Genomic DNA, 25,211 nt, shown 5'->3' on the forward strand with positions numbered 1-25,211 from the left:
TACATGCATTGTTGGTTAAGGGCTGTAAGTAAGCATTTCACTGTAATGTCTACACCTGTTGTATTCGGCGCATGTGGCAAATACAATTGTATTTAATTTTATTTGATTTATAGAATTAGCCAAGTCCAGATAAGCCTCTTATCCTACAATGAAGTAAGCTTGCTGCTTTTTCACCCAAATGCACATCAACAGAACATTGCATAAATATTGTAATTGTAGCTAGAAGGCAAAAGCACATAACAGCCAACTGTCTTCTTGGATGCTTCGGTTCTTTAGCGTTTACTCGGTTCTGACGGAAGGTAGTCTTGGCGCATGCGCACTTCTGTCTCTCCCTCTATCCTGACCTCCTCCCGGTTTCTCTTCTCTGCGGTACAACTTGGTGCCCCTCCAATTGAGCAACTACACACCCATATAACAGCCATACACACACATGAGGGATGGCCGTCGCTGTCTTCGGAAAGATCCTCATCGGCATTTACGTGGAAATCAAACGGAGTGATGGTAAGACAGAGATCTCCCCTTGTCCGCTAGCTAGCTAGCTGGATGAAGATGCATTTTTCATTGAGGCGCTGTCGCGTTAGCTACATCATCTTTGTTGCTTCCAGGCAGCGCCTAGGCAGGCGGGATGCTGAGTTGGATAACTAGGGTAGCAATGGCATGGAGATCTGTGCTCGGCGTTAGACCCTCTCATCTTACTGTCATGTCCCTGTCTGACATAGTGGCTGTCAATCAAATTGGTTATTACCTGAATGACGTAGCCTTTGGTGGATGAGGCTAGCCGGCTAGCTAGCAGGGAGGATGCATCCACCTGTGCGGTTATAGGCCGTTCTGGATGGCTGGCAGTGGTACTCGATTCATCCGCTATAGCATTTAGCTAACTGGCAAAATGGGTATAGTCATAGTAGACCGTTCAGCTCGAGCATGCATGCATGCATTTGTCATTACAGTAGTTTACACTCTCATTGAACAAATATCGGGTGATCATCTTGATTTCATTGCTTTGTGATTAGATTACAATGGCCTATCATATCCACTTCATTGCCTGGGCGTGAGATTATGGGTTGATATGGTAGGTATGGTGTATGCATCTAAGAGCATCCCCGGAATGATGATGATGAGGATTCGTGACTGTTGTCTTTGCTCGGATCTGTGCTAGTAGTAGACAAATGTAATCAAACATCATTAGAGGACCACGCCCATTGCGCATAGTAGCCTAGTATTGTAGCTGGCAGTAGCCACTGACTATAGCCTACTAGCTACTACTTTATATAGTAGGGCTTGCTAGTCTAAGGTGAATAGTATTTGGTTGCTATTTATTTAATTCTCGCCTGTTCTTGCTCCAGGGAAGGACTAGCTAAATACATGCTCTGTTAGTGTTTCAGCAGCAATGTCTTGATTGTTTTATTATCTGCTGAAGCAACTGTATGTGACTGTATTTTTTATCAAGCAACTGTATGTGACTGTATTTTTTAAATGTTTGTAGTAATTTGGCCTCATCCCAAAGAGAAGAGCTGTAGCTGTTTAGAATGAGACATTAAGCATTATGGAAACAAACCATTTTGCATGTACAGTAACATAACAAAAAGCAACTGAAGCAATCTAATGTTGACATGCATGTAAAGCTTTTGACAACCAATCAGATCCAGGGCTATTGACACATCTGTCACTGAAGGCCTCTTGCCCATCCTGGCAGATCCTGGCTGGTCTCATCATCCTCTTTGGTCAGTGTGGTCTAATGTATTTTGGTCATGGCTGCATTTCAATAGTCAAGAGTGTATGACTGTATGAGTCTACAACTGTTTTCTCTCGTCTATGGCAGCTAGGACGATTCCATCATGACGTGGTCACATGGCTGAATGAAGATTTTATGGTTCTGTAGCCTGTAGGAGTCTACAATACAGTTGTTATCTATATGTTTCTAACATGTATCTTTCAGGTCGAATCCACCAGGCCATGGTGACGTCGCTGAATGAAGACAACGAGAGTGTCACGGTGGAGTGGATAGAGAATGGAGACACGAAAGGGAAAGAGGTACTGTGTGTGTGTGTGTGTGTGTGTGTGTGTTAAGCATTCATGTCTGACCCCCTATCAGCTTGTATCAGACAGAGGATTTACTGCAAATCAGCTTTACTATGGATGCCCTTAAAGTGGAACTGACAGCGTTTTAACTACTTTGTAGATATGAAACAAACAGACAATCGTAATACACTATATATACAAAAATATGTGGACAACCCTTCAAATTAGTAGATTTGGCTATTTCTTTCACACCCGTTGCTGACAGGTGTATAAAATCAAGCACACAGTCATACAATCTCTATAGACAAACATTGGCAGTAGAATGGCCTTACTGAAGAGCTCAGTGACTTTCAACATGGCACCGTCATAGGGTGCCACCTTTCCAACAAGTCAGTTCGTCAAATTTCTGCCCTGCTAGAGCTGCCCGGGTCAATATCGGGTCAACTGTAAGTGCTGTTATTGTGAAGTGGAAATGTCTAGGAGTAACAATGGCTCAGCCGCAATGTGGTAGGCCACACAAGCTCACAGAACGGGACCGCCGAGTGCTGAAGTGCTTAAAAATCGTCTGTCCTCGGTTGCAACACTCACTACCGAGTTCCAAACTGCCTCTGGAAGCAACGTCAGCACAATAACTGTTCGTCAGGGAGCTTCATGAAGTGGGTTTCCATGGCCAAGCAGCCGCACACAAGCCTAAGCTCAGCATGCGCAATGCCAAGCGTCAGCTGAAGGGGTGTAAAGCTTGCCACCATTGGACTCTGGAGCAGTGGAAATGCGTTCTCTGTGATGAATCACGCTTCACCATCTGGCAGTCAGACGGACTAATCTGGTTTTGGCGGATGCCAGGAGAACGCTACCTGCCCAAATGCATAGTGCCAACTGTAAAGTTTGGTGGATGAGGAATAATGGTCTGGTGCTATTTTTCATGGTTTGGGTGCCTTAGTTCCAGTGAAGGGAAATCTTAACGCTACAGCATACAATTACATTCTTGACGATTCTGTGCGTACAACTTTGTGGCAACAGTTTGGAGAAGGCCCTCCTGTTTCAGCATGACAATGCCCACGTGCACAAAGCAAGGTCCATAAAAAAATTGTTTGTCGAGATCGGTGTGGAAGAACTTGACTGGCCTGCACAAAGCCCTGACCTCAACCCCATCGAACACCTTTGTAATGAATTGGAACACCGACTGCGAGCCAGGCCTAATTGCCCAACATCAGTGCCCGACCTTACTAATGCTCGTGGCTGAATTGAAGCAAGTCCCCGCAGCAATGTTCCAACATCTAGTTGAAGCCTTCCCAGAAGAGTGGAGGCTGTTATAGCAGCAAAGGGGGGACCAACTCCATATTAATGCCCATGATTTTGGAATGAGATGTTCGATGAGCAGGTGTCCACATACTTATGGTCATGTAGTGTATCAGTAAAAAATATCAAATTCCCAGTTTATGCTACAAAACCAACATTATAAGAGGTTTTAAAAATAGGTTCTATTTGACTCAACATTCCATGATGTACACTAAGGAGTTGTTGGCAGAATAGATGGATGCAGTTCAATGCATGATTAACATAATTCACCAATTAATTTATTGGTAGTCCAAAAAATATTGCTATCAGGTTGTAAATCACAGCTGGCTTGGTACATTGTTTGCTGCCTCCATTTGGGATGCACTGTTTCAGTTTCAATGACTCAATATTTTGGACAAAAACGGACGAATGTGAACGCAAGAGATATGCTAACTGAATAAGTAGTTCAAGTTATGTGACTGACTTGTGATCATTGCCCTTGCTAGTTTGATTGTATTGCTGGGAATGTCAATACAATCAAACTAGCAAGGGCAATGATCACAAGTCTGTCATAACGTGGCTAATAGGCTAGCGTATCTTATTTATGTATCGTTTTTCGGTGGCTACACAGCTAGAGATGCAGGTATCATTTGGTTAGCTAGCAAGAACTTAAACGACTTGTTCAGTTAGCATATCTCTTGTGTTCACAAATTTACTCTGGCTATCTACTCCGATTTCAGAGCACTCTCGTCTGAGTGTGGCAGAACGTTGAGTAACTGATGAATTTACGAACGCGCAACACCCGCTGAATATGACCGGTGTCAGTAAATATAGTAATAGTTAGTCACGAACGCTCTAGAAAACATGTAAACAGCCTAACCAGCACTGCTATGGCAAGTAAAATGGTCAGTGAGGTGTTCTCTCATTTGTGTCTGGAAGTAGCTAGCTTGCAAGCTAACCAATTATAGCCAGTTTGCTTGGTTGCATGCAAGCGAGTAGGCTACTATTCCCAATCTTTATCGGTGCAATTTTGACAGCTAACTAGCTGAAAAAGTTTGAAAGGGTTTATCTAATGTTTCTTTGTTAGATTTGAGCGCATCTTGCTCTGGCTAGCATTAGTTGTTGATCTTGTTGAAATGCATAACTAAGGGAGAGAGAGCCTACATTGGTTTGATCAATAGGACTGTAACGTTCCCAAATGTAAGAGGACTCCCATGCTATTGACATAATTTGCAGAAATCCATTCAGGTGTATTTTGTGGCTTTTGGTGAATGCGTTCTAATGATCTAAAGTCGCGCTGTTGCAACTGACTGTAAACACACAGTCCAGTTCAAAGTGAATGATGGCATGCCTGTGTGGCAAATGGCTTGTTTGCGTAAAGGCCTACTGTACCTCTGGTTGGCTATGGTGCACCGGTCTGCGTAGACTCCGGTGTCCAAACGCACGGCCGCTTTCCCGCTGCTATAGAATTTTCACAAATGCCTTAGTATAGGGAATTCTCAAACATTCTAAGAATGACCATATTTAAGTGCTCGCTTGTCAGAAAATGTTTAGAAAAGTGTCATGTTCTTCCTGGGGGTGTATATGAACAGATTTTAATAAGATTTAATGTTTCTAAAATGCTGTCAGTTCCACTTTAAGTAGTGTGCTTTAGTGTGTTTGTGTGTATCTTGCGATATACATATAGATCATAACACTTTAGTTAGGTGTACTGTTGGAATCATATAAATAAAATGATTTATATTAAGAAGCAAAGTGGAAAACAGCGTTGTCTTGTTTGGAACAATCTTTTGACTGCATTTGACCTGCATTTAACAGAACAGCATGCAAACTTACACTGAGTATACAAAACTGTCCAGATGAATCCAGGTGAAAGCTATGATCCGTTATTGATGTCCCTTGTTAAATCCACTTCAATCAGTGTAGATGTAGATGAAGGGGAGGAGACAGGTTAAAGAAGGTTTTTTTAAGCCTTGGGACAATTGAGACATGGATTGTGTATGTGTGCCATTCAGAGGGTGAATGGGCAAGACAAAATATTTAAGTGCCTTTGAACGGGATGTGGTAGTAGGTGCCAGGTTTACCGGTTTGTGTCAGGAACTGCAACGCTGCTGGGTTTTTCACGTTCAACAGTTTCCCGTGTGTATCAAGAATGGTCCACCACCCAAAGGCCATCCATCCAACTTGACACAACTGTGGGAAGCATTGGAGTCAACATGGGCCAGTATCTCTGGGAAATGCTTTCGACACCTTGTAGAATCTATGCCCCGACGAATTGAGGCTGTTCTGAGGGCAACTCGATAGTAGGAAGGTGTTCCTAATGTTTGGTATACTTAGTGTGATTCTACAGCAAGGAGGAACTGCGCTGCTTGATTGACAGGGGGCGGGGCTTTGTGTGTGGGACGCAGCCGCAAGCAGAGAGAGAGATGACAAACAGAGTAAACTATAAAAACGGACATTACACGCAGCAGAGTGGATCTCTTGTGATATGGACATTGCACATGTTAATATTTCGATTTCCATGTGAATTCGATTAATTGTGCAGCCCTAGTGTTTGTGCGTGCGCGCGCCCCTTTAGGATTAGACATGTTTGTTTTTTTAAACATGGTAGCCTATTTCACTTCTTAAATGTCACTGGTAAATTGTTAATCAACCTCACTGCACATGAAGCGAAAAAGTGTGACTTTCTTGTCTTCCTGAGTTACGAGATTACGTTATTAGTCCATACAAGACATACATTTGTCTTCAGCAAATACTGAGCTTTTTACAACGGGTGGTTTGGAATTCCCATTGTTAGAGCCTATCCTGCAACGATGGCTTTATCAGATCTTTTTTTAATTACTTGTTAAACAAAATCTCTTTCTCTTGGCTCCGGTTCCTGGTCCACTTGCTCTTCTTCTTGTTTCATTTATTTCATAACCACCTCCTCTTCAAATGTAAAAATAAATAAATATAAAAAGTTACTTTAAAATCATCCATGAGGAGTTACAGGTGGTAGTAGTAGTAGTGCGTTGATAGGTAACGACGTAAACGATGGTACTTTTTATGAATGTGCTGGCCATGTGTGTTGCCTGGTATATCATGGGCAGGCTCTAACAATGGGAATTCCAAACCACCAGTTGTATAAAGCTCAGTATTTGTATTATTTATTTGATAGTCTTTTTTTGCTCATCAAGGGATCCAATAATTCCGGACCTCACTGTATATACACACACACACACACACACACACACACACACACACACACACACACACACACACACACATTAGGTTGGAGAGGCTGGAACAGAGTTTTAACATGTTGTACCCTCTCCCCATGCAGATTGACCTGGAGAGCATCTTTGCTCTGAACCCAGATGTGGCTCCAGAAGAGGAGGTAGTACAGAGTCCTGAGACCCCCCCTCCTGCTTCCTCCATCTCCTCCGCTGCTAAACAAATCAAGCCACCCAAGGTCATTCTATTATAATGTCTTATACTGTGGCCAATAGCCATATGTCTGTACCAGTGGCGGCTGCTGAGGGGAGTATGGCTCATAATAATGGCTGGTACGGAGCAAATGGAATGGCATCAAACACATGGAAACCATGTGTTTGTATTTGATACCATTCCACTGATTCCACTCCAGCCATTACCACGAGCCCATCCTCCCCAATTAAGGTGCCACCAACCTCCTGTGGCTGTACAGTATAGTTTTATCATGGTAAAGTATCAGCTATTTGCATGTGTCACATCTGCTTCTTTACATTCATATGGTATTCTTTTGTCTCTTGTAGAACCGACGAACAATAGCGCCCCCCAAGACTGAAACCCCAGCAAACAGAGGTAAGACAGCTTCAACAGAACTTTGATCTCCAAGCTTCCTCGTGTTCCACAGTCTGTACACAATGTAACACTAGATTCAACCAGGCAGCTACATAACATCCTACTGACCCACTGTACCATGAAAGTAGTAATAGTAGATCTCTATTTGAGGAGTTTATTTTCAAAATGCTATAACCACCAATTTTTCATATTTGTGTTTTTTTCAACAGTAATGATTGGTTATGAGTACCTTCATGTGTGTGTAAAATATTGCTGTTCTCAGATTTTTCATTCATAGATTTTAAATGTGTATGTTTTATAATTTTTTTGCAAAATGCTATATATCCATTGTTTATCTGTAATGGAATGTTGGTATCCTGTATATTTGACTGTGATATGTGGTTGTCTCACCTAGTCATCTTAAGATGAATGCACTGGAATTGGATATATAGCGTTTTGAAATTAAACTCTTTGTTTCTGGAGAGAGAGAGAGAGAGCGAGAGAGAGCGAGAGAGAGCGAGAGAGAGCGAGAGAGAGAGAGAGAGAGAGAGAGAGATCATTACTCATATTCTGAATTTAAAAGGTGTCACGGTTCAGACAGACGACAAGAGGACCACAATTGCGTCACACCAGAAAGTTTATTTAAACTTAAAGGGAAAGGGATGTAGGGAGTGAGTGAAGGCTCCAGGGGTTATCCCGTCCGATGTGCTGGGTCTGTGCCTCCCCCCAGTGGCAGCGATGCGTCCGATGACGCCGGTGGTTGGTGGTCCAGAAGTCCTGGGGGGAGGAAACACAGACACAACGGGGCGGAATGAAACCAGGCAGCAGTACAGTTCAAGGGAAATCCAAAATACGTAGTAGCAAGGCAGAAGGCTGGTCAGAGTTACCGGGATTGAAGAGTAGTCAGGAGTCGTAATGGCAGAAGCAGGTCTGGATCTCCTGAGGCAGAAGAGTATCCAAAAAACAGGCAGGTCCGGGGTCACAAAACCAGGGTGAGCCAGAAGCGCGAGCAAACAGGTTCCGGGTGTGAGCTTTGCAGACGATCTGACAAAGGGAGAGCTGAAAGACAGGGCTATAAATACTGGGAGAGGTTAGTGGGTAATGCAGCGCAGCTGGCAGAGTAATTAGAGCCGAGCAGAGCAGGGACAGGTGGAGCTAGTTAGGCTGAGTAGAGAGAGAGTGGTGAGCAGAGTGGAAACAACTTAAGGTGGTAACCCAGTGGAGTGAGAGGGCTCATGACAGAACCCCCCCCAAGGGGACGGCCCCAGAAGTCCCAAGAGCAACACCACGCCGGGCGGGAGGAGGGGAGCCGGAGGAGGGCTAGAACTCCTCCGAACGGTCCCAGCGAACGTCCTCATCCTCGGAGGAAGCCGGAGGGCCGTGGTCGGGGAGATGGGACAGGTCCCGAGACAGGATCAGGCACAGGACAGGAAGCCGAGCGGGCAGGACGGTTAGGGATCCCTCTGGGGCGGCCCCTACGGATTGCAGGTTGATCAGGATGCCGTTGGTGGAAAGCGGTGATGAGAGTCCTATCCACAATCCGACTAGCTGGCACCCAGGTCCTTTCCTCAGGTCCATAGCCCTCCCAGTCAATGAGGTACTGGAGACCCCTACCCCTCCGTCTGGACCGAAGCAGGCGGCGGACGGTGTAAACCAGACCACCATCGACGAGCCGTGGAGGAGGAGGACAAGGCGCAGCAGGGACCAGCGGACTCCTGGGCACAGGCAGGGGCTGCAGTAATCCGGCTGGGGGCTGGCAGAACGACTTGTGTTGGTTGCAGATGGGGCAGGCTTGGACGAATTCCCGTACATCCTTCCTCAGAGAGGACCACCAGAACCTCTGGGCGAGCAGGTTGTAAGTGCGGGTGGAGCCAGGGTGACAAGCTAGGCGGGAGTCATGTCCCCCACTGAACGACCTGGGACCTCAGGTCTTCGGGGACAAAAAGGCGGTCAGCTGGGCAAGTGCTGGGACCTGGCTGGTTACGGAGAGCCTCCAGCACCTGTTCCTCAACAGCCCAGGTCAGAGCTGCAACGATGCAGGGACTTGGCAGAATCGACACAGGGTCCTTGGAGGGGTCAGGAGCGGAGTTAGTAGGTACTGGCCGAGGGGGGGTGCGGCGGCAAGCAGGCAGGTTCGGTGGCAGTCCTCTCCCCCACTCCCTGATCACCCCGGTCACCCAGTCGAGCTGAGGGTTGTGCCGGGCGGAGCCATGGGTAACCCAGGATGAGGGGTTGGCCTGGAGAGGGGAGCAGGTGAAACTGGATAGTTTCTTGATGGTTTCCGGACAGACCCATCGAGACCGGGGCCGTGACATGAGTGACCGATCCGAGTAAGTGTCCGTCCAGTGCCCGGGCAGGAATAGGAGGTGTCAAACGGAGGTTCTCCAGTCCCAGTTGGCGTGCCAGCTTGATGTCCATTATGTTGGCTTCGGCGCCAGAATCCACCAGAGCAGCCAGGGTGTGAGTTGAGTCAGGGAGGCGGAGGTGAACTTGCAGCAGGGGTTTGCGGTCGGAGGACTGGATGGTCATTGAACTCAACCGGACTCCCCCTATGCCCGGTGAGCTTCGGCCCTTTAAAGGGCAGGTTACCACACGATGTCCATCACCTCCACAATAGAGGCAGAGGTTTGAGGTGAAGCGTCGCTGGCGCTCTGCAGGAGTGAGAGAGGCTCGCCCAATCTCCATAGGCTCAGACTGATCAAGCTGACCTGGGTGAGTGGCAGTAGATGACAGGAGCCCAGTCGGATCTCTCCGAATGCCGGTAGTAGGTGGACCTTGGCGCCCCCTCCCACGACGACGGGTCTGTATCCTACTGTCGATCCTGACAGTCAGTGCGATGGCTTCATCAAGAGTGGAAGGCAGTTCATGGGAGACCAACTCGTCCTTGATATAGTCAGCCAAACTATGGAAGAACGCGTCCACCAACGATGGTGTGTTCCAAGAACTTCGTCTAGCCAGGGTTCGGAAGTCGATGGAATGGTCTGCGACTGTACGTCTGCCTTGTCGAATACTGAACAGTTCACGAGACGCCTCTGCGGTTGGGAATCCAGGTCAAACACCTTCAGCATCTCCTCAGCAAACAGGTCGAAGGTTGCACATGCGGGGGTTTGACGTTCGAACTCTGCTGTTCCCCAGAGTCGAGCTCGGCCCGTCAGGTGAGTGATGGCATACCCAACTTTAGCCCCCTCCGTGGCGAAGGTCCTTGGCTGCAAGGAGAACTGAAGTCGGCAGCTAGTCAGGAATGGCCGGACCTGGGTTGAATCGCCGTTGAACCGCTCGGGGTTTCCAATCTTGGGTTCGGAGCAGCGGCTGCAATGACCGGGGCAGGTAACTCGGGGGCAGGGCTGGTGGGCAGACTGGCTGGGGTCAGGTTGGTGAGGAGTTGAATGATCATGGCGAGTTGTTGTTGCTGCTGCTGGGACTGCTGCTGGTGCTGCTGGAACTGCTGATGCTGTTGGTGGCCGACCTGAAGCAGAGAGGAGATGACGCCGCTCATGCGGCCTAGCTCTCTCTCAGTGTGTTCCAGGCGTAGCATGGCGGTGGGTTGCTCAGGCTCTTCGGTTTCCATGTCGGGGGAAGTGTGCGCTGAGTCCATGATGGTCAGATCGTACTGTCACGGTTCAGACAGACGACAAGAGGACCACAATTGCGTCACACCAGAAAGTTTATTTAAACTTAAAGGGAAAGGGATGTAGGGAGTGAGTGAAGGCTCCAGGGGTTATCCCGTCCGATGTGCTGGGTCTGTGCCTCCCCCAGTGGCAGCGATGCGTCCGATGACGCCGGTGGTTGGTGGTCCAGAAGTCCTGGGGGGAGGAAACACAGACACAACGGGGCGGAATGAAACCAGGCAGCAGTACAGTTCAAGGGAAATCCAAAATACGTAGTAGCAAGGCAGAAGGCTGGTCAGAGTTACCGGGATTGAAGAGTAGTCAGGAGTCGTAATGGCAGAAGCAGGTCTGGATCTCCTGAGGCAGAAGAGTATCCAAAAAACAGGCAGGTCCGGGGTCACAAAACCAGGGTGAGCCAGAAGCGCGAGCAAACAGGTTCGGTGTGAGCTTTGCAGACGATCTGACAAAGGAGAGCTGAAAGACAGGGCTATAAATACTGGGAGAGGTTAGTGGGTAATGCAGCGCAGCTGGCAGAGTAATTAGAGCCGAGCAGAGCAGGGACAGGTGGAGCTAGTTAGGCTGAGTAGAGAGAGAGTGGTGAGCAGAGTGGAAACAACTTAAGGTGGTAACCCAGTGGAGTGAGAGGGCTCATGACAAAAGGCATACAATTAAATGAGACGAAAGCGTTGTGTCCAAGGATAATATGTCATGTACTAAATGTACATGTACTAACAATTACTAAAATGTATTGTGAATGATGTTGTGTGTCCAGCTGCAGCAGTGGGGACTACGCGAGCCAGACCCAGTCAAATACAGCACCAGCAAAGCCAACCAGAACCACCCCCACCTGCAGCACTCACAGCCCTACAGACACAGCAGATGACACTACAACAGCAGCAGAACGGTAATACACACACACACACACACACACTCCAGCTGGGTATTGCTAAATAGTCCTGGTTATTGCTAAATACATTGCCATGCTAACGACCAGTCGTTTTCATTTCCTATTAGTGTAAACCCTGGTTTCAGAGCTCTCTGCTGTGTGTTGAGATGTGTTGTTCCCCCTGGTGGGTTATGATGGGACACATGACCAGTGATATAATGCTCCCAGGCAGAAAGACACAGATAGGCTTATTAGCCCAGCTGTACTGCTGAGAGAACAGAGAGGCATTGTAATTTCTCTCTAAATATCCACTATCCTGGAGGGGTGGGCTTGGGTTTTATTGCAATGTTATTGAATGTGTTGTTTAGCGCTCATCAAATCGAATCAAATTTTACATACACATGTTTAGCAGATGTTATTGCGGGTGTAGCGAAATGCTTGTGTTTCTAGCTCCGACAGTGCAGTAATATCTAACAATTTCACAACATACAGTGGGGAAAAAAAGTATTTAGTCAGTCACCAATTGTGCAAGTTCTCCCACTTAAAAATGACAGACAAAATGAGAGAAAAAAAATCCAGAAAATCACATTGTAGGATTTTTAATGAATTTATTTGCAAATTATGGTGGAAAATAAATATTTGGTCAATAACAAAAGTTTCTCAATACTTTGTTATATATCCTTTGTTGGCAATGACACAGGTCAAACGTTTTCTGTAAGTCTTCACAAGGTTTTCACACACTGTTGCTGGTATTTTGGCCCATTCCTCCATGCAGATTTCCTCTAGAGCAGTGATGTTTTGGGGCTGTCGCTGGGCAACACAGACTTTCAACTCCCTCCAAAGATTTTCTATGGGGTTGAGATCTGGAGACTGGCTAGGCCACTCCAGGACCTTGAAATGCTTCTTACAAAGCCACTCCTTCGTTGCCCGGGCGGTGTGTTTGGGATCATTGTCATGCTGAAAGTTTTCACTCAAAATCTCACGATACATGGCCCCATTCGTTCTTTCCTTTACACGGATCAGTCGTCCTGGTCCCTTTGCAGAAAAACAGCCCCAAAGCATGATGTTTCCACCCCCATGCTTCACAGTAGGTATGGTGTTCTTTGGATGCAATTCAGTGTTCTTTGGATGCAACTCAGCATTCTTTGTCCTCCAAACACGACGAGTTGAGTTTTTACCAAAAAGTTCTATTTTGGTTTCATCTGACCATATGACATTCTCCCAATCCTCTTCTGGATCATCCAAATGCACTCTAGCAAACTTCAGACGGGCCTGGACATGTACTGGCTTAAGCAGGGGGACACGTCTGGCACTGCAGGATTTGAGTCCCTGGCGGCGTAGTGTGTTACTGATGGTAGGCTTTGTTACTTTGGTCCCAGCTCTCTGCAGGTCATTCACTAGGTCCCCCCGTGTGGTTCTGGGATTTTTGCTCACCGTTCTTGTGATCATTTTGACCCCACGGGGTAAGATCTTGCGTGGAGCCCCAGATCGAGGGAGATTATCGGTGGTCTTGTATGTCTTCCATTTCCTAATAATTGCTCCCACAGTTGATTTCTTCAAACCAAGCTGCTTACCTATTGCAGATTCAGTCTTCCCAGCCTGGTGCAGGTCTACAATTTTGTTTCTGGTGTCCTTTGACAGCTCTTTGGTCTTGGCCATAGTGGAGTTTGGAGTGTGACTGTTTGAGGTCGTGGACAGGTGTCTTTTATACTGATAACAAGTTCAAACAGGTGCCATTAATACAGGTAACGAGTGGAGGACAGAGGAGCCTCTTAAAGAAGAAGTTACAGGTCTGTGAGAGCCAGAAATCTTGCTTGTTTGTAGGTGACCAAATACTTATTTTCCACCATAATTTGCAAATAAATTCATAAAAAATCCTACAATGTGATTTTCTGGATTTTTTTTTCTCATTTTGTCTGTCATAGTTGACGTGTACCTATGATGAAAATTACAGGCCTCTCTCATCTTTTTAAGTGGGAGAACTTGCACAATTGGTGGCTGACTAAATACTTTTTTCCCCCACTGTATACCCAATACACACAAATCTAAGTAAAGGAATGGATTTAAGAATGTATACATATATGGACGAGCAATGTCAGAGATGACCTGGCCTCCACAAACACCCGACCTCAACCCAATTGAGATGGTTTGGGATGAGTTGGACCGTAGTGTGAAGGAAAAGCAGCCAACAAGTGCTCAGCATATGTGGGAACTCCTTCAAGACTGTTGGAAAAGCATTCCAGGTGAAGCCGGTTGAGAGAATGCCAAGAGTGTGCAAAGCTGTCATCAAGGCAAAGGGTGGCTAATTTGAAAAATCTCAAATATAAAATATATTTTGATTTGTTTAACACTTTTTTGCTTACTACATGATTCCATATGTTATTTCATAGTTTTGATGTCTTCACTATTATTCTACAATGTAGAAAATAGTAAAAATGTCCAAACATTTGACTGGTACTGTACATATGAGATGAGTAATGCAAGATATGTAAACATTATTATATTTTTGTTGCCTTGTGCATTTGTTGCCTTGTGCATTTGCCTCTAAAGAGCGTTGAAGTGTGTTGAAAAAGGACAGACAGTACAAATGAAATGGATCACTATTATACATATGTAATAGATCATTTTTGATAATTGTCTTCCCTGTACTGTTTCAGCACGGCGGAAATCCAACTGTGTGAAGGAGGTGGAGAAACTACAGGAGAAGAGAGAGAGGAGGAGACTACAACAACAGGAGCTGAGAGAGAAGAAAGCACAGGCAGGGTCACACACACCAACATACACACACACACACACCAACATACACACCGACATACACACACACCTTTAACCGTGTACCGTTCTCTTCCAGGAGGTAGATGTGACTGTACCGAACTATGAGATCATGTGTATGATCAGAGACTTCAGAGCCAGTCTGGACTACAGGCCTCTAACCACTGCTGATCTGGTACGTATATATCTAAATCGGATCTGTCTCCTGGTCTAGTTAGCTGTAGATCTACTTTCATAGATAGAGGGGTGACACGTCTTCATTGGCCGCTAACTGAATCACGTCTTGTATGTATGATATTGTTTCACCTTTCAGATCGATGAGGAGCACAGGATATGTGTGTGTGTACGAGCACGGCCCCTCAATAAAAAAGGTAAGTATATATAAATCGAACACAGGCACACCAACCTTTTCATGGTTACATGGTCTTTTACATGCAGAGATTTAACAGCATCGTAAGCATCACCCTCCTCACTCTTTCACTTGAAAGTGGGATATTAAAATGTTCCAGTGGGTTATTCAGAACTCCTTTTCACCGCCCCCCTCTCCTCAGAGTTGACTATGAAGGACCTGGATGTGATCACCATCCCCAGTAAGGACGTTGTGATGGTCCATGAACCCAAGCAGAAGGTTGACCTGACCAGGTACCTGGAGAACCAGACCTTCCGCTTCGACTACGCCTTTGACGACAGCACCGACAACGACATGGTCTACAGGTATCTTTCCCTTCTCAACTTCCAAGTGGTAATAGAGTCTGGTCTACAGGTATGTTTCAAGAACAAAAAGAATCATGTGAACTGGGCCAAATTCTTACTGAAGATGTGTGTATGAGTCAAATCTTCCATTGAGTTAAACGCATAATTTATTCCAAAGTATAATATTGTAATTTCGATTATCTTTACTGTGATTTGGTTGACCTATCTAAACCATTTCTTCCCCCGTTCCCAAGGTTCACCGCCCGGCCACTGGTGGAGACCATCTTTGAGAGGGGCATGGCCACCTGCTTCGCCTATGGACAGACAGGAAGTGGGAAAACACATGTGAGTGGAACACTTTCTGTGTGTGTCGGCTAACATTTTAATGCTAAGGCCATACAACGTTTATTTACTGTTTAACAGATTTCATTTTTTGAAAAGTGAGGCGAGCGAGCGAATATAAAAAAATAAAAATAAAGTAAATTAAATGTTAACCCCTTATAAAAATACTAAACAACCTTAGTACAACACTTAACAACCGTACCAAAATATTTTACCCTTTTGGAATGACAGTCACAGGGACCACAGTTTGAGTCCTGGTCAGGGAACTCCCCCTAATTAAATACATTGCTGTCAGGAGTTGGATAGCACAATTGAAAGCCTGTCCCGGCTGAGTTGTAGACACAGTTAATTTTTTCGAGGCATAGTTCTACCATTTTTAATAATTGATGTGCTAGCTGAAATATATAGCAGTCTACTAAAATCATCATACTATAATAAACTGCTTCAGCATCTATTCATCTTGAATTCTTCATTCAACCCCTCTTAATTTTTGTTTTATGTGAAGCTGGGCTTTCCTGCAGTCAAATGACCAAATCGCCCTCTATTGGCCTCATGGGTGGAATGTTATTCATATTTTTCATAATTAATTAACATTATTTATTTTTTTAAAGCCGAAAATGTGCTTAAGACTACCAAGAAATACTCTGTGTAACCCTGATTTAGCCCACTGCAGTAAAAGGTTTTAAACAGTAAATCGACTTTGTCTGGCCTAACTAGATAATGCATATACTGTGTTTGTTATCACACTCTTTTTTGGCACATTGTCTTTGTTTGGGAGTTCATCTCACTCAACCCCTTTCCCTTTCAGACGATGGGAGGAGACTTTTCGGGGAAGAACCAGGACTGTTCTAAAGGGATCTACGCGCTGGCTGGTACGAACACTACACCATATCTCTCTCTCCGGATAAAGTAGTTTTTCTGTGTATCTGTGTAAAATTGTGTCTCTTCAGTGAAATCCTTTTCTCTCTGCAGCGAGAGACGTGTTTCTCATGCTGAAGAAGCCAAACTACAAGAAGTTAGACCTCAATGTCTTCGCCACCTTCTTTGAGATCTACAGCGGGAAGGCAAGTGAAGTGACCAATACATCTTCAAACCCCCTGGAGGATGTGTTGACTGTGTGTGGTTGTGGTGCTGTAGGTGTTTGACCTTCTGAACCATAAAGTCAAACTGTGTGTGCTGGATGATGGTCGTGGTTGTGTTAACCTGGCCACGTTGTTGTGTTGTGGTTGTCTTGTGGTTGTCTAGGTGTTTGACCTGCTGAACCGGAAAGCCAAGCTGAGGGTTCTGGAGGATGGGAAGCAGCAGGTGCAGGTGGTGGGGCTGCAGGAGAGAGACGTCAAATGTACTGAAGATGTCCTCAAACTCATAGAGGTCGGAAACAGCTGCAGGTAAAACCAGAGAGGGAAGGAGGGAGGGAAGGATTATTTAATAGATTGACATTTATGTTCTAAAAGATCTAAAACTGGTCTTCTAATTTCTCCTAGTTTTGTCTCTTTTCCTGCTGTTATCTCTCTCACTCCTCCTACATCTCTCTCCCAGGACGTCAGGTCAGACCTCGGCCAACGCCCACTCGTCACGTAGCCACGCCGTGTTCCAGATCATTCTGCGGCGGCGAGGGAAGATGCACGGCAAGTTCTCGCTGATCGACCTGGCGGGGAACGAGAGGGGTGCCGACACGTCCAGCGCTGACCGCCAGACACGCCTGGAGGGGGCCGAGATCAACAAGAGTCTGCTGGCACTCAAGGAGTGTATCAGGGCTCTGGGTCGGAACAAGCCCCACACCCCGTTCAGAGCCAGCAAGCTGACCCAGGTTCTCAGAGACTCCTTCATCGGGGAGAACTCCAGGACATGCATGGTGACATAATATGCACCTCCTTTAACACATACTGCCTTGGTTTGCTGTTTATCCACTAAGCACCTACGATAATGATTTTCTAATGATGTAGCAACTGTTATTTCCCCCCCACAGATTGCCACTATATCTCCTGGAATGGCTTCCTGTGAAAACACTCTAAACACTCTGAGATACGCCAACAGGTGAGGCATTCACCTGCCTAACCTCAACCTAACAGACTGTCTACATCTCACCTACTACTAATTACTAAGACTGTTAGTCAATGGGGAGAAGTTTAATTGAAGTTCACATTGCAGAATATTCTTCCTCTTCTCACTCCCCCTTCTTGATACGAGCCAAAACATTTACCCTTCTCCTGACCGGATCCTCTGCCTTCTCTCTGTGTGTGTGTGTTTGTCCCTCTCCCTCTCTCCAAACAGAGTGAAGGAGTTTGGGATCAGCCCGTCAGACATCCCCTTCTCCCAGCAGCAGGGTGGTGGAGGGGGGGGTCGTGCTGAACTCTCCCCCACTAACACCTACGAGTACGATGACTTTCCCACCTCTCCCACCAGGTCTCTCCTCTCTACTGACCTCTACTAGCTACCATCCTGTACCCGTCCTCTGTTCTGCCTCTCATTTCACTCCAGGGAGAGGTTACCCCTAACCACAGCTCTAGGATCAAATTAACTGTAACCGTATAATAACTATAAGGCCAATCAGGCGATTAAAAAAATATATTTCTGATCCTGGACCAGCGGTAACTTTTACCTGCTCCTTTCGTTTCCTTTTTTACCCCTTTCTTGTCTATTAACCATCGTCTTATGTGTTGCTAATGTCTGGTTTCCATATTAGTAAAGGATGGCTACAAACTTGCACACCCTCACGTTTTACAGCTTCTTTTATTTCATATATTTATTTTATTTTATATCATTTATTTAACCAGCGTTGGTTCCTCAGTTTCAGTTTGTCATTGCTGAGTTGTGGCATGATTTATATATTTAACCCTTTCATTAATGTATTGCATTTCATTTATGTTTAACGCTTTCTTTCATTCATTTCAAAAGCTTTGTTTTGTTTTTCATGTTTTTCCTTCCCAGCTTGTCCTTTACTCTTGTGCCTGAGAATGTCTCCATTTGTTGCCATTGGTTCATTGACTGTTTTAACCAACCAGATCAGTCAGTTCACATGGTCAGGGAAACTGAATCCTATTCATGTGTGTGTGTGTGTTTGCATGCATGCGTACGTGTGTGTGCGCATGTGCTCGAATCCCCGAGCCGACTAGGTGAAAAATCAGTCGATGTGCCCTTAAGCTAGGCACTTCATCCTAATTGCTCCTGTAAGTCGCTCTGGATAAGAGCGTCTGCTAAATGACAAAAATGTATGTGTGTGTGCGTCGACAGGGTGAAGGAGCTAACGGTGGACCCAGGGGTGATGATGGAGGGGCGGGGGGGAGGAGGGGGACACAGCGTTACCCAGCTGGAGGTCCTGGAGGCTCAGTGGGGGGTCGGCAGCTCGCCTCAGAGGGACGACCTCAAACTGCTCTGTGAACAGAACGTAAGAACATACACACACTCTCCTACCGTACAGTCACCTCTCTGTGTACTGACTTGTACTCTTATCTACCTCTCTCAACTCAAACTGAGCAAAATGAAAGAAAATCAGTTTATTTTACTGTCAAATCAAATGTGTGTGTTTCATCAGAGTAGGAATGTGTTGATAATTCAGCAGAACATCTTTCTTTCTGTCTCTTCTCTTTCTCTCCCTCCCTCCCTCTCCTCTGCTCTCTTGCTCTCGTCTCTCCCCTACCTCAATCTCCCCTCTCCCTCTCTCCTCCTCTCTTTTTCTCTCCCCTCTCTCTCTCTCCCCTCTCTCTCTCGCTCTCTCCCTCTCTCTCTCTCTCTCTCTCTCCCCTCTCTCTCTCGCTCTCTCCCCTCTCTCTCTCTCCCTCCCCCTCTCTCTTTCCCTTCTCGCTCTCTCGCTCTCGCTCTCCCTCCCCTCTCCCCCAGGAAGAGGAGGTGTCTCCTCAGCTCTTTACCTTCCATGAGGCTGTGTCTCAGCTGGTGGAGATGGAGGAACAGGTCCTGGAGGACCACCGAGCTGTGTTCCAGGTACACACACACATACAAACACACACACACAATCGCACACATATTATGTGTGTATTTTATTATCTGTGTGTGTCCGGTGCAGGAGTCTATCCGTTGGTTGGAGGATGAGAAGGTGTTGTTGGAGATGACAGAAGAGGTGGATTATGATGTGGACTCTTATGCCACGCAGCTAGAACAGATCCTGGATCAAAAGATAGACATCCTCACTGAACTCAGAGGTAATCGGGTATTCTAATATAACTGATTCTAGATCAGAATTAAGCAACAGTTCAATCAATTGTGATTAATGTCAAATTATTTGCAAGTAATTAGCAAGATGACAGTATATTTTTCTGATTTTTATCTAAGCATCCCTTTCTCTCCTCCCTTCTTGCCTCCCCTCTCGCCTCCTTTCTCTCCTCCTTTCTCTCCTCCCCTCTCTCCTCCTTTCTCTCCTCCCCTCTCTCCTCTTCTCTCTCAGACAAAGTGAAGGGTTTCCGTTCTACACTCCAGGAAGAGGAGCAGGCGAGCAAACAGATCAACCCCAAGAGGCCTCGTGCTCTTTAGACATGTCATACACACCTACACACCCACACACACACACACTTGTACGTACACACAAACACGTACACACAAACACACACTAATCTCAACACTTAACTGGAACCCTCTGACGTAAAGGATACTTAAGACTGCCATAAGCGTGACATAACTGATGTCATAAGCCAATGGTCCCTAATCGATGGTCGTATATTTCTAAATGTGGGTGGTGGCCTAAGGCTTGTTTGATTTGGCCAGAGGGGCATAGTGAAAGGCTTTAAAAATAAATGGGGTCACAGCACAAAACATCTGGAAACCACTGTTGACAAGCAACTGATTTAGACCCTTGTTTAGACCTAAATAAAGTGCTATGATGTAAGTTATGATTTAAGGATGATGAGGTGTTGCACCATTTTCTATGTACAGGCTCCTCCCATTGCTGCTTGTTAATATCACCCATCCATCCATCCATCCGTCTGTAAAAGCGAGGGCAGATTCCCTCTTCTTTCCATCCCCCTGTAGACTGTATGTACATGAGTAATGTATCTGTGTTGTGTACCGACTATCGACCGCTTCTCATTTAAACAAAGAAAAGACGGAAGGATTTATTTTAAGCACCTTTTTATAAGATGAATATGTAAGATATGATCGTTTTTTTAATTGTAAGAATAAAACCACTTATTTAGTAACTATGAAGTACTTAATCAGATCTTGCTCCTGGAGAGTTGTAGTGTGTGCAGGCATTCTTTCCAGTCCAGCACTAACACACCTGATTCAACAAATCAACTAAACACCAAGACCGCCATCAGCTGAATAATATGTGTTAGTCTAAGCCAGCACACACTGCATTCAGCTCTCCAGGACCAAGAGCAATGAACACTGATTTAGTAAGAAATACATTTCTGACCACCTCTTCTGATCGTGTATCCTATATGGGTTGAGGAAGTGATCAGGTTTTGGTCTGGGAGCCAACCAGATGCATGCATGCACAAACCAGCTGTGATTGTACTATAAACCTCCATTGATCTGACTATACCCTCCTGTGTCTACTGTACATAAATCCATTACTCTTTAGGACCGTGTTCTCCTACAGTGTTTCCTCCTACCATTTCTTAGGCAAGGCGGCCCACCTGGTCAGCACTGTTGCCCCCCCCCACATCTAAAAAGACTGATTTGAAATGTTCAGTATCTTCAACCTTCTGATGTTGCTTTTGGGGGACGTTGCGCCTCGCCTAAGAATAAAGCTTGCAGAAACACTGTCTTACAAATGCTTCTAATGACTAGCTTGTAGAAAACTGCTATATGTACCAACCTGCCTCTTAACAAGCCCAGTCTCAGTTGTATCTGTCCATTCTGTTTACAAGGCAATCAATATGCTATTAACTGAAGAAATCCCCTGGTACTATGAATCTTGTAAAAAGTCTCTGTTTTCTCCCCCCATCCCATTTGAAAGTTGTTTATTAAAGGGAAGATAGATGTATAGTGAGGACTGAGTTGGGACCTAGCTGCTGCGGTGTAACTGGAACTGGACTACAGTACCTTATGTTAATGTCATGTGCATCAGATGTAACGCTGCCTGGCGTAAAGAATAAAGAACCACATGACTGACTGGACACACTGCACCTTCTGCTATGCTTGTTCTGACAAGAATTATTCAGACACACATCCAGAGTGGGCAGTGAGAACTGTGAAGGCCTTCCTGATGAAGGGAGACGATCCTCACAAAGCACTTATGGCGTAGCGCGCTACTCTTCTGGCTCACGGCGCTTCCCCGGCTCAGCTGCTGATGGGGAGTAACATCAGAACTCCCTCACCAGTCAGACACACAGAATTATTGTTGCATATGGGATGTAAAACTTAAAAAATAACTATACAAAATACAATTGGTGTGATCGTGGAGAGACCACGATCACGAATCACACCAATTGTATTTTGTATAGTTATTTTTCAAGTTTTACATCCCATATGCAACAATAATTCTCATGACACATTTGTTTACGGAAGTACCCCACCCCACCCACCCCCAACAGTGAGATAGATCACACTAACAAATGTTTTTCTTTCACAAATGCAATTTACAAAATAATATCAAAAATAGTGTTTGCATATTGTATTTTCATACATCATTGTAGTCGTGGTTTAAAATGCGTAAGTGTTGCATTATATATTGTAGATAAACAACAAAGACTCGGGTAACAAAACATTATCAAGGCTTTATTCATTAGAATGTCTTACTTTAAGGACTTGAGATCTGGCCACTCTGATTTGAGTTGAGATGGGCTGACTGGTAAGGGAGTTCTGATGTTACTCCCCATCAGCCGGGGAAGCGCCGTGAGCCAGAAGAGTAGCGCGGTACGCCATAAGTGCTTTGTGAGGATCGTCTCCCTTTTTCAGGAAGGCCTTCACAGTTCTCACTGCCCACTCTGCCATTGCTCTAGGGGTATTGTAGACTACTTGTCACATGCACAAAGTTGTACTCTTTTGCAAAAACAACAAATTCAGAGGCTGAGAACTGGGGACCATTGTCTGTCACTAGGGTCTCGGGGACCCCATGTTATGTCTTCCTCCGTAGGCTCCCCTGGGAGCTGAGCTCCAGATTCTTGCCTGGGACATGCATGATCCGAAAGGAGTCTGAATCTCAGTATGCGAGGAGGTAGGTCATCCAGCGCTCTTGTGCCCAGGAGTGAAATCAGAAGCTTGTGGTCTGTTCCGATCACAAAGTCCAACCCTAGCAGGTAAGTCTGTAAATGCTCACAGGCCCATGTAGCAGCAAGCGCCTCCTCAATCTGAGGGTATCTATGCTCTGTCTCTGTCATGATGTGTGATATGAAGGTCATGGGCCTCCACTCACCTGACTTTTGCAGTTGAGAAAGAACTCCACCCAGTCCATGTGAGGATGCATCTGCAGAAGTGCTTGTCAGGACAGTATTGTGTGAGAATAGCAGGAGAACTTAGTTCTGTTTTCACCTTCTCAAACGCTGTGTGCTGTCCCATATCCAGTCATTGTCAGCTTTCAGGATGTCCCTGATGGGTTTTGTCAGCTCTGCAATGTTTGGAGAGAACTTGCTGACGTAGTTCACCATGAAGTGTCGAACATCTACAATGTCTTTGGGCACTGGCATCTCAGTCATGAAGGTGGCGAGCGGGGCTCAGTCTTTGTTTAGCGAGATCTGCCAGAACCCTGCTGGCGTCTAGCTTGGAGAAAACTGTTGCTCCTGACAGTTTGGCCAGCGTCTCATCCATTGCGGGTAGGATGTGTTTTCCCTACACACATTCTCATTCAGATGTGTCATATCTACACAGATCCTGATGTCGCTGTTTGGTTTCGGTACTACAACCATACCTGCACACCACTCTGTCAGTTTGGTGGAAACACCACCAGTGGGAAAATGCAAATATTTTCTATATTCGGATTTTAGAATATTCACATAAAAATCTGTAGCCAATTGGATGGAGACCTACCTATAAATTACATTGTGTTTGCACACAAAATGCTTCTCAAAAGCATCTCTGACTTTCATGTATACATATGCACGCACCACTTTTCCGTTATGTTTTTTGTAGAATTTTTTGAAACAAGTTATTTTTTTCATTTCACTTCACCAATTTGGACTATTTTGTGTATGTCCATTACATGAAATCCAAATAAATATCCATTTAAATTACAGGTTGTAATGCAACAAAATAGGAAAAACGCCCAGGGGGATGAATACTTTTGCAAGGCACTGTAATGTGTAATATGTCTTACTTTGTTTGCTTTCTTTCATTGATTATGAACATGAAAGAAAAATGTTTTAATTGTATTTTAAGTAGCCAACGCAAGTTTCCTTGGGGGGTAGTAAGGAATATTGGCTTTGTGAACTTCAACCCCAAAGGTGTCTAAACAAAATATTTTATAACTTCAGTAGCCGTTTGTCTACAGACACTTAATGACATAACAGTTTTGCTCATCTTCCCCAAAAAAATCTGACTTCGAAGTTGTTGGGTTTTTCTGATTTTGTAAAAATGTGCCTCAATCTCCCCTTGAACATGGTGATAGGAAGTATGTTTAGGATTTTTTTAATTGCTCAGAACCTTTCAATGATGTGCCATAAAATACTTTCTTTATCACTCAGATTGCTTTACGAAGATTCACTTTCCCCATCTATAAGTTTGCTTGCATGGTATCTGGCAGGAAGCTGGAAGATATCAGGATTGTGTGGAAAGCACTTACATGCATTCAACAGTACAGTTTCCATATCTTTTGGCGTCTCCTTTGCAATGTGATTGATGAGTTGCGAGAACTGGGACTCCTTTCCTTTGGCTGACATCTGCCTTCTCAACAATAAGTTGCAAATATCATGCCTGAGTTTTTCTCTCCCCTTTATGCAGGCCCCAATCAGCATGTTCGTAGTCAGAGTTAGATTGATTATGTCAGCTTTTGACACTTTGTGTTTGATCTTAAGTACATTCAAGCAATGCACAGCTATGCTTGGGTGGATAAGTCTCAAAGCTTCAAAGTTTCTAGAACCATTATCAGCACAACGGATCAACAGTCTGGAAAGCTGCTCCAAATGTATTCTCAACTTTGCAGGAACAGAACACTGGCTTGCGTTGAAGGTCAAGAAACTTTTCACAATGAGAGACTGAAAGTGTTACGCTCTTCGAGTTCACATTTAAGAGGACCAAAACAGCAAAAATGTGAGCACTTTTCTCCTCTATGTTTAACGTCTTTAGGGTTTGCTGACAATAGCCTTAACATATTCTTCTGAACATCTGAACTTCTTCTTCTCCATTAGAATCCTGAAACCATAGAATCTCTTCCATGCATTCTTGTTGATGGTCTTGATTTTCTCTAGTTTTCTGAAAGGTTACTAGGAATGAAAACAGTTTTTACCGTTTCTATAGGATCTTTTGCCTTGGTCTGCATTTGAGATTCATTACTCGTGCAATTGAGAAGAATTACCTTTGACTGCTTGATGTTTTTGTTAAAACATTCATTCTCAATGAGTTGTTGCAGATTATAAATAACATAGATCTCCTGAAAGTCATCAATCATAAGTAACACAGGTATACGAGTAGATTGTTCCGTTGTTTCAAAAGTCAACAGCTCGACTACCTGTTGGGCAACTTCAGTGGGGACTGCAGTTGTGTCTTTCAGAACAGCACAACGGAATTTGTCTCTCAGTTCCCACAGGATATGCTTGGCTAATGTGGTTCCCCCACACCCTGGCTCATGCAATATGTTGAAGAACACACAAGGCCTTTTCAAAGAAAGCAGATCTGGGATAATGGTGTCCTTGATATTATTGAACTTGTCTCGTTTAATAAATGGCATCTTTCCAGGCTGCTCAGCAAAATGGAAGTTCCAC

General features: G+C 45.1%; 1 protein-coding gene across 1 annotated transcript; it reads left to right on the forward strand.

The window, feature by feature from the left end:
* The first annotated feature begins 326 nt into the window (after nt 1–326).
* LOC121574142 (kinesin-like protein KIF2A) lies at nt 327–21,473 on the forward strand. The gene is made up of 20 exons (XM_041886766.1): nt 327–501; nt 1,937–2,031; nt 6,620–6,748; nt 7,071–7,119; nt 11,479–11,610; nt 14,250–14,350; nt 14,444–14,539; nt 14,678–14,735; nt 14,916–15,078; nt 15,312–15,402; nt 16,208–16,271; nt 16,372–16,463; nt 16,645–16,787; nt 16,939–17,254; nt 17,369–17,436; nt 17,674–17,805; nt 18,634–18,787; nt 19,240–19,341; nt 19,424–19,559; nt 19,802–21,473. Exons 1-20 carry the CDS (start codon nt 438–440, stop codon nt 19,885–19,887), a joined length of 2,271 nt encoding a protein of 756 aa, XP_041742700.1. The 5' UTR covers nt 327–437; the 3' UTR covers nt 19,888–21,473.
* Nucleotides 21,474–25,211: the final 3,738 nt, after the last annotated feature.

Source organism: Coregonus clupeaformis, chromosome 9, assembly GCF_020615455.1.
Source record: "Coregonus clupeaformis isolate EN_2021a chromosome 9, ASM2061545v1, whole genome shotgun sequence".
NCBI classification, from domain to species: Eukaryota; Metazoa; Chordata; class Actinopteri; order Salmoniformes; family Salmonidae; genus Coregonus; species Coregonus clupeaformis.